This window comes from Diaphorina citri, unplaced genomic scaffold, assembly GCF_000475195.1.
Source record: "Diaphorina citri unplaced genomic scaffold, Diaci psyllid genome assembly version 1.1 scaffold722, whole genome shotgun sequence".
Taxonomy (NCBI): Eukaryota; Metazoa; Arthropoda; class Insecta; order Hemiptera; family Psyllidae; genus Diaphorina; species Diaphorina citri.
The window spans coordinates 161729-171698 of record NW_007378155.1 but is presented as its reverse complement, the minus strand read 5'-3'; the positions used below and the strand labels follow the sequence as shown (position 1 = coordinate 171698).

Here is a 9970-nt window from a genome sequence, read left to right as displayed (position 1 = left end):
GTGTTATTGTCGCTGTTCATTTCTAAAGAAAAATAGAAAGGTATCCATCCACACTGTACCCACTCTTTAGCAACCCTTTTCTTCTGTCTCTCTGATGTTTACTGTTATTACTAGAGTTACAGGGTTTTACTGGAGCCAGGGTTATGTAGGTACATTGATTTACAAAATACCCCGAGAATGGTTTGTGGTAATAGAAAGTCGTGTGTTATTATGATCACACCAACTTTTTTTTTCGATTTTGAACAATAAGTAAATAAATATTCAGGAAGCCTAGTGGGTCCTGTGTTTTGTATTATTGTCGCTGTTCATTTCTAAAGAAAAATAGAAAGGTATCCATCCACACTGTACCAACCCTTTTCTTCTGTCTCTCTGATGTTTACTGTTATTACTAGAGTTACAGGGTTTTACTGGAGCCAGGGCCGGACATGAATCCTACCGTAAGAGCGATTCTGGTGAAATTGATTCTGTACGCAAAAGGCTAAGATCTAGTGAAAAAGCGGTGTAAAGTGAGTAAGGCTGGTGTTTTACGGTCGAGTGTACTGGCGGGCGGAAAACACTGCCTTTACATCTCAAGCCAATAAATTATACCGGTATTACCAATATACCAATTTATTATGACGGTTTCACCGACGTATTATACCAATTTTCCACCGGTTTGAACGGTGCTTTAGGTCTGTTGAACCTCCTCATTTATTTGGGAGGGAGGTGGTACCTATGAAACAACATAATATCAGAAGGAACATTTTAATTTGATTACATTGACCACTTCTCTATTTTTTTTTTTTTTTTTTTTTTTTAAGAGGTTTGACAGAGGGAACTGTAACTCTAGGGTCTTATCGTCCCGAAATCGGAGAGAGAAGGAAGACAGGATAGGAGAAAGCCAGCCGTTCCGAGAACGAACATTATCCCATCAGGATAAAATCCGCCCCGGGCGGGAATCGAACCCACGGCCTAGCGCTTACAAGGCAGACGCACTACAAACTAAGCTAACTAGGCTGGCCCTTACAACCTTGAGAAATCATCAAGAGTAGGTACCTATCAAGTTCGGTGGCAGAGGGAGCGCGGGATACCAAACACCGTAAAATACCAACATCTCCGAAATAGCTACATTTTCCGAGCTGTCGCCGTGGAGAACCTGGAACCATTTTTTGAAGAGGGAAAATTTTTCCTTCAAGATCTGGGAAAGAAGCTCATGAGTAAGGCCAGCCACTCACTATCAGGTCTACCTGATAGTGAGTTGCTAGCCTAAGACAGGAGACCCACGAGCAAAGTCTCTCCTCTTGAAAAGACTGGGCTCGGTGGTGGAGAGAGATGAAAAGGACACAGGTGATTTTAATTCTGTAGGTAGTGTAGGTATTACTTTTTCCTTAATGTAAAAATACAGGATAAGGAGTGTAAAAGTGGATTTGGTGTCACCCTGTAGACAGGACTTTCCAACAGAGGAAAAATAGAGATGTTTGAAATTTTGGCACATGTCCTCTCTAAGCACGCTCTCTATAATCTCTAATCCTGATCCTTAAATCAAACAAAAACAGATTGGCACACCCCTTTCCTTCTCTCCTTTCTTTCTTCTTTCTTTGTAGGTAGCTATAGGTAAGTAAATAGGTATGTACCTATGTCTTTTCTTCTAGAACTATGGAATCTATGTATTGAGGTAGGTACATATATGTACGTACATACTTACATAGGTACAAATGTCTTTTCTTCGCTGGCTGAACCAAAATCTGAATCTCTACTCTTTCAAAACAGCAGGCTCATATTGTCCTTCACATTTCAATTCAATAAAAATTTAGACCGCGGGAATCGAACCTAGAACCTCCGAAGTCCAAGCTAGCCTAGTGTGATGCCCACTCCGGGCATGGAGGCTGCTTTCTTTTCAAATGTTGTGTACCTAGTTATAGTTACCTACCTAAACATTTGAGAAGAGTAAAAGAAATGTACGAAAATAAATAATAATAATAGGTACTCATATTCACTATTTGCGGTACTACTCATTTCACTTATTTATTTATGCACGAACGACAATATTTACACTTCAAGAGTACTCAAATCCCCATAAAGGGTTGGCGTTCCTTTGAATCTCTTTTATTTTCCAAGTACCACTACCTATTTTAAATTGGGTATTACCTATGCATAGCAAATAAAATTATAGCAATCTTTGCTACGAAGAAAGGTACCCACTCACTTGAATTAGAAAGACGTTCAAAGGATTACTATTAGTCTTGAGACCTTTTGCTAGAAAAAAGGTAGGTACCTATATAGGCTGCCCATGCCCAACCACTTGAGACATATCTCGAAAGGATTATTCTTCAATGTTTTCTAGGTACTGGTGGGTACTTTGGAAAGCAACCTCCGACAGTGTGTAAATGCGTAGTTTTTTTATGTACCTCGGCTCTTCTTTCCCCCCCCCCTTCAACAGAATCTACCTTTGTTTTTATTTCATGGGTTTTGAGACGATCAAAAGAGGTTTGATAGAGAATCGCTCTATTAAAATTTGAAAAACAAAATCGTTCCATTTATTTTATTATTATTATTTACTTTTTTTTTCAGCGATGTCAGCCCTCTTCGATTCGACTGGTGGACAACGTTCAGCTAAAAGCAGGCCAATTCTTCCGGCCAGATCCTGGCTACCTGGAGCTCCTTACAGATGGACTGAAGAAGTTGTATGTCACCAAGATACTGGGCTTCAGAGATGACGAAATGTGCGCTGCTACTGTGCTGTTTGAAGGTAAACCATACCCCGTGTCTAACCTTTGGTGCGCGGTCACGACCGTAGACCATTGACCCTCGCCGCACCGAGATCATAGCAGAAAAAATACTCAGCTCAATTTCTTGATTTTATGCGGAGCTATGGTCAAGACTCCGTTGAGGATGCTTCTATTCATAAGTATGGTTTATTTTCTCTTGTGTCGGTACTAGGCGAGGATTGGTGGTTGGTTCTCCGTTGTGGACACACCTACTTAGACGAGCGGAAAGTCTGTCAAGTACCTACCCAACCCAATCTAAAAAAGTACCTCTATGCCAATCTTGTTAGCTTAGGGGGTGGCCTGCCTTGTAGTTCTGTCCACATATAGTCGATAAGAGACACGATACTTCCCATTTAGGTGCTGGCTCAACACAAGAACACCAGAAAGTAACCCGTAGAAATATTTGCAATCGAAAAACGAGTACAAATTTTTGTCAATGGTCGGACTCGAACCCGGAACCTTCTGCATGACAACATGGCTCTTCTTGTTTTAGGTGATCCTGAGGATGTGAAGAATAATGAGGACAAGATCTACTCCATTGCGAAGAGATATGGTGGTATTCCTGCTGGGGAATCTAATGGACGTCGCGGTTATATGTTGACATATATTATTGCCTATATTCGGGTAAGTGTTTCCACATAATAAAAAGTCTATGAGATTTTAGGCTGACATTTGGTTTCGGTTACAAATTTTACCAGTGGATGCCCTTTGCACTCAACCTTTGCTATTAGCAAGGGCATTGACTCTAGGCTGTTGTTAATTTCAATTGATATTTCAGGATTTTGCGTGTGACTATTACTTCATTGGAGACTCGTTCGAAACTTCTGTACCCTGGGACAAAACAGTCCTCTTGTGTATCAATGTTAAGAAACGGCTAACTCGGGAGTGTACAGGTAGGTGGCTACCGGTGTTGGTAAAGTTGTTGTATATGTAAAGTCCCTTTCTCACTTGTCGTGAGTTTCATTCGATTTTTTTGCCAGCCTAGTTAGCTTAGTTGGTAGGATAAAATCCGCCCGGGCGGATTTTATCCTACCAACTAAGCTGATGGGATAATGTTCGTTCTCGGAACGGCTGGGTTTCTTCTATCCTGTGTTCCTTCTCTCTTCGATTTCGGGAGGGTAAGACCATAGCAGTTACAGTTCCCTCTGTCAAACCTCTTAAAAAAAAGTTATCACCACGTTCTATTCAAAAAACCGTTTTACGCAAAAAGGGCAAAAAATCCATATTTCCCTTTTTGCACCCAGCTCCTCAATTGAGGAAAAGGAGATAGAGGAGAAGTAGTACCTAAATATCAAGGGCCTCTTCGCAATGTTTTTGGACATCATAGCATTACTAAAAGCCTCCTTCACTGATTCCATCAACTCAATAAATTTTCTTCTGGTAATACCTACCGCCACCGCCACTGGTTGAAACTCAAAGTATCGACTCAGTTGTCTTCACGAAAATGGACTGTATCCCGTTGAGGGAAATGGAGAAGAAGAAGAAGAAGAAGAAGAAAAACTTTATGTACAGGAATCGAAAATTTTCCTACCCATAAGAACCTTTCAACCTTTCCATCAAATAGACAAATAGAGGAAGTAGAACATGACAAAGGTTTCGGAAAAATAGCACGCACCAAAATCTCTGAAAAAAACATGCAAAAAGGGGGTTTGAATTTTGCAAAACGGTCCTCTCGTGACACACTTTCGGTCCGTGATGAACAAACGGTTCAAACGATTAGAGAACCGTTTAAGGGGGTTAGGGGGTTGCGAACCCAGGTGATTTCGGGGGTGTACCAACTGGGTTTCTGGTGCGGTGCCAAAACACCAGATCAGATATCATTGAGTCAAGGTCGTACGAGAGTGTGCCAAGGTCAGAGAGAGAGAGAGGGAGAGAAAGGGAGAGATGGTCGGGGAGAGAGAAAGAAAGAGAGAAAGTGAGAGAGAGAAAGAGAGAGAGAGAGAGGGAGGGAGAAAAGAATGGAATATACCTTGTTTGTCCTGCTCGAATGAGACTAAAAAGTCCCTTTACCCCAGCAGTACTTTCTATGACCTACTTAATTTCAGTTACAGTTCCCTCTATCAAAAAGGGTTTGATAGAGGGAACTGTAACAGCTATCGTCCGGAGGAGAAGAAGGATTGGTTGGAGAAAGCCAGCTATTCCGAGAACGAACCTTATCTGTTTAGGATAAAACCCACAACGGCCGGGAACCGACCCTCCGACGCAGCGCTTACAAGGGAGACGCACTACACTGCAAAATGGACATGAAATACCTATAGAATAAATAATACACTTCGTCTAACATCACATTCCAGAAGGCAACGTGCTCATGATGCTCGAACAATTGCCCTTTGGATGGCCAAAGAAATTTTCTGAACCAACTACTGACGCGAGCGAGGATTACCAATAACGCGATGTAGGGCAGCTCCAACATTTTAATAAAAGAGAATCTGAAATTTTGCTCAGTCTCAACCCAGGAAAGATAGAAGCTCCATTTACCACGTACATTTTCTGTAGACCCCTAGAGAAGCGTGCTCTCCCCCGCACTTGCTAATATCCTGTGACCCACTTTTCGCAAACAAAACAGTGAAAACCATTCAACCAATCTATGAAGACCTAATAAGAGGGGTTTTCACTCGAAAGCGCACATCTGCCATTTCTTTTTACTTTCTATGACCTACCTAATTTCAGTTACAGTTCCCTCTATCAAAAAATTAACCTCCAATGTCCTGTTGGGGAAAAGATGTATCAAATGACTTCATAACCATTATTGTGTGTCAAACGTAGCTAAATTGCTGGCTTTAAATCTTCTGTGACTACTGCATCTCCTATTTCTCTGTACAACATCAACAGAGGTTTGTACATTTTAACCTTTTGCGGACAGATTCATGTGTCACATGAAATCATGGTTCCGCCATTATGGTAGGAGAAATATAACTTGAATCTGGCGATACGGTAGGATTCATGTCCAGCATGAAGCTACAGATTTACTCGCTACGGTCGGCTTGATTTTTACAGATAGGAGGCGTTACGGTAGGACGTGCCTAGGAACTTGTGTATCTTTTGCTCCTTTCAAATGCAGACTGAAAAGCCGGTGTTTGTTTATTATGATTCCAAAGCATTCGGAATTATAGTCCGAAGATTTCCGAAGAAGACAAAAAAAACCAGATGTTTCTATCTCAACTAGGAAAAAAAAGAAAATAAATTAAAAGCGAGGGAACAATTTCATGTGTGACATGAAGCCTACCACAAATCGCTTTTCGGAGGTTTCATGTCTCACATGAATCCTACCGTATTTGAAAAAAATGTTTTGTTTACGTCTGACTGTAACAACAACGCTTGAGTTTCATGTGGGACATGAATCCTACCGTAAGAGCGATTCTGGTGAAATTGATTCTGTACGCAAAAGGCTAAGATCTAGTGAAAAAGCGGTGTAAAGTGAGTAAGGCTGGTGTTTTACGGTCGAGTGTACTGGCGGGCGGAAAACACTGCCTTTACATCTCAAGCCAATAAATTATACCGGTATTACCAATATACCAATTTATTATGACGGTTTCACCGACGTATTATACCAATTTTCCACCGGTTTGAACGGTGCTTTAGGTCTGTTGAACCTCCTCATTTATTTGGGAGGGAGGTGGTACCTATGAAACAACATAATATCAGAAGGAACATTTTAATTTGATTACATTGACCACTTCTCTATTTTTTTTTTTTTTTTTTTTTTTTAAGAGGTTTGACAGAGGGAACTGTAACTCTAGGGTCTTATCGTCCCGAAATCGGAGAGAGAAGGAAGACAGGATAGGAGAAAGCCAGCCGTTCCGAGAACGAACATTATCCCATCAGGATAAAATCCGCCCCGGGCGGGAATCGAACCCACGGCCTAGCGCTTACAAGGCAGACGCACTACAAACTAAGCTAACTAGGCTGGCCCTTACAACCTTGAGAAATCATCAAGAGTAGGTACCTATCAAGTTCGGTGGCAGAGGGAGCGCGGGATACCAAACACCGTAAAATACCAACATCTCCGAAATAGCTACATTTTCCGAGCTGTCGCCGTGGAGAACCTGGAACCATTTTTTGAAGAGGGAAAATTTTTCCTTCAAGATCTGGGAAAGAAGCTCATGAGTAAGGCCAGCCACTCACTATCAGGTCTACCTGATAGTGAGTTGCTAGCCTAAGACAGGAGACCTACGAGCAAAGTTTCTCCTCTTGAAAAGACTGGGCTCGGTGGTAAAGAGAGATGAAAGGTACACAGCTGATTTTAATTCTGTAGGTAGTGTAGGTATTACTTTTTCCTTAATGTAAAAATACAGGATAAGGAGTGTAAAAGTGGATTTGGTGTCACCCTGTAGACAGGACTTTGCAACAGAGGAAAAATAGAGATGTTTAAAAAGTGGATTTGGTGTCACCCTGTAGACAGGACTTTCCAACAGAGGAAAAATAGAGATGTTTGAAATTTTGGCACATGTCCTCTCTAAGCACGCTCTCTATAATCTCTAATCCTGATCCTTAAATCAAACAAAAACAGATTGGCACACCCCTTTCTTTCTCTCCTTTCTTCTTTCTTTCTTTGTAGGTAGCTATAGGTAAGTAAATAGGTATGTACCTATGTCTTTTCTTCTAGAACTATGGGGTCTATGTATTTAGGTAGGTACATATATACTTCCATAGGTACAAATGTCTTTTCTGGCTGAACCAAAATCTGAATCTCTACTCTTTCAAAACAGCAGCTCATATTGTCCTCACGAGGCTGAGTGAACTTCACATTTCAATTAAATAAAAATTTAGTCCGCGGGAATCGAACCTAGAACCTCCGAAGTCCAAGCTAGCCTAGTGTGATGCCCACTCGGGCATGGAGGCTGCTTTCTTTTCAAATGTTGTGTACCTATAGTTACCTACCTAAACATTTGTGAAGAGTAAAAGAAATGTACGAAAATAAAAAGAAAATAAATAATAATAATAGGTACTCACATTCACTATTTGCGGTACTGCTTATTTCACTTATTTATTTATGCACGAACGACAATATTTACACTTCAAGAGTACCCAAATCCCCATAAAGGGTTGCCGTTCCTTTGAATCTCTTTTATTTTCCAAGTACCACTACCTATTTTAAATTGGGTATTACCTATGCATAGCAAATAAAATTATAGCAATCTTTGCTACGAAGAAAGGTACCCACTCACTTGAATTAGAAAGACGTTCAAAGGATTACTATTAGTCTTGAGACCTTTTGCTAGAAAAAAGGTAGGTACCTATATAGGCTGCCCATGCCCAACCACTTGAGACATATCTCGAAAGGATTATTCTTCAATGTTTTCTAGGTACTGGTGGGTACTTTGGAAAGCAACCTCCGACAGTGTGTAAATGCGTAGTTTTTTTATGTACCTCGGTCGGTACCGCTTTCGCATTACTTCAAGTACTACTACGTAGTAACTAAGCGGAGCACGTCGAAAAATGAAATGATAATAATCTACACCTATGCATAGCAAATAAAATTATAGCAATCTTTGCTACGAAGAAAGGTACCCACTCACTTGAATTAGAAAGACGTTCAAAGGATTATTATTATTATTATTCTTGAGACCTTTTGCTAGAGTAAAGGTAGGTACCTATGCTGCCCATGCCCAACCACTTGAGACATTTCTAGGATTTTGAAAGGATTATTCTTCAATGTTTTCTAGGTACTGGTGAGTACTTTGGAAAGCAACCTCCGACAGTGTGTAAATGCGTAGTTTTTTTTATGTACCTCGGTGGTCGGTGGGTACCGCTTTCACATTACTTCAAGTACTAGTACGTAGTAACTATTCGGAGCACGTCGAAAAATGAAACGATAATAATCTAGAACCTACCCGTTTCTTCTGCTAAGGACAAGAGGAACACAGTGAAGCAAAGAGCATAAAGCTTTTTCCTCTCATTTTCCCGGAAGGAAAATACACCTAACCCATGAAAGTCGAGGCCTACATTAAAGTCACACCAAACTTGACCAAACCTTTCTCTTTTTCGCTAATATCTCAGTCGCTCCACGTCAGAGTGCATCGGGGATTTGGTACCGGTCCGGAGTTACAAGCGGTTAAATTTCAGCAAGATCCAATGGAAGAAAAAAAATGCTCGTCTCTTATGGCTTATGGGCTAAGCTGTTTGATAATTTTTAACTTGATAATTTTCAAGCCTAATCCGAACTGCGGGCGAAAAACCTCGCCTCGTAAACAGGATGGCGTGGGTTCGATATGGTACCTACCACAATTTTATTTATTTTTCTGTCATTACCCGGAACTCAAACCCGGGTCTAGTACCTACCTACCTCTATTTTTCTGGCCTCGTGCCCTACATTTTAAATCCCAAATGAAGGTTAAACCCATCACTATTGATAAAGATGTTATTTCAGGATTCAGTTGTCCTGGCGACAACCCATTCTTGGCATTTGGGCTTCACAACTTCACATCTGTTCCTGTTTAAACTTCTGTCTCTTGGGATGAGTGACTGCGCATTGCTCTAGCAGACTTTTTCTAAGGGAAAATGACTTGGCCTTTGAATTTCTTTAAATCTAGGGGGGACGAAGAGATAGGGAAAGGGAGGAGGAGTACCTAAATATCTAAAGCAAAGGTGTGTCCACACGCACTGCCTCGATAACATAGATTCACCTCATCGATCGACGGCCGTTGACTATGTGTGGACACAGCTAAAGGGAAAACGATTGGCCTATGAGTTCCTTTTATTCTAGAAAAAAAACGGAAGATATGGAAATTGAGGAGCTGGGTGCAAAAAGGGCAATAAATGGAAATCATCAAACTGAGATACCTATTTAACTTTAAAGTTTTCAATTTTTCATCAAAATCCTTGAAAAGTATGTTTACAAAAAACGCTGTAACTCATCGAAAAAAAAAGTTATAGCCAGCCTAGTTAGCTTAGTTGGTAGTGCGTCTGCCTTGTAAGCGCTAGGCCGCGGGTTCGATTCCCGCCCGGGGCGGATTTTATCCTGATGGGATACCTAATGTTCGTTCTCGGAACGGCTGGCTTTCTCCTATCCTGTCTTCCTTCTCTCTTCGATTTCGGGACGATAAGACCATAGCAGTTACAGTTCCCTCTGTCAAACCTCTTAAAAAAAAAAAAACCTACGTCAATAGTTTGAAGAGACGCCCGGCATAAATCAACACGGAACAGAGTTTTGATGTTTTACTGATTTTTTTTTTTTTTTTTTTTTTTTTTTTTTTTTTTTATTTTATGTTAAAATTTTTTTT

The 9970-nt window shown here is 40.7% G+C and overlaps 1 protein-coding gene across 1 annotated transcript; it reads left to right on the top strand.

Moving 5' to 3' along the window:
* Nucleotides 1-425: 425 nt before the first annotated feature.
* LOC103511506 (alkyldihydroxyacetonephosphate synthase, peroxisomal-like) lies at nucleotides 426-9188 on the top strand. The gene is made up of 6 exons (XM_008476227.1): nucleotides 426-437; nucleotides 2551-2728; nucleotides 3241-3371; nucleotides 3526-3640; nucleotides 8414-8419; nucleotides 9118-9188. The coding sequence occupies exons 1-6, from the start codon at nucleotides 426-428 to the stop codon at nucleotides 9186-9188; spliced, it is 513 nt and encodes a 170-aa protein (XP_008474449.1).
* The last annotated feature ends 782 nt before the right edge of the window (nucleotides 9189-9970 follow it).

Excerpts from the sequence above, each read along its gene's own strand:
- LOC103511506 (XM_008476227.1), top strand. Across the intron at positions 2,729-3,240 it reads TGCTACTGTGCTGTTTGAAG|GTGATCCTGAGGATGTGAAG; the intron begins GTAAACCATACC and ends TTCTTGTTTTAG. Across the intron at positions 3,372-3,525 it reads ATATTATTGCCTATATTCGG|GATTTTGCGTGTGACTATTA; the intron begins GTAAGTGTTTCC and ends TTGATATTTCAG.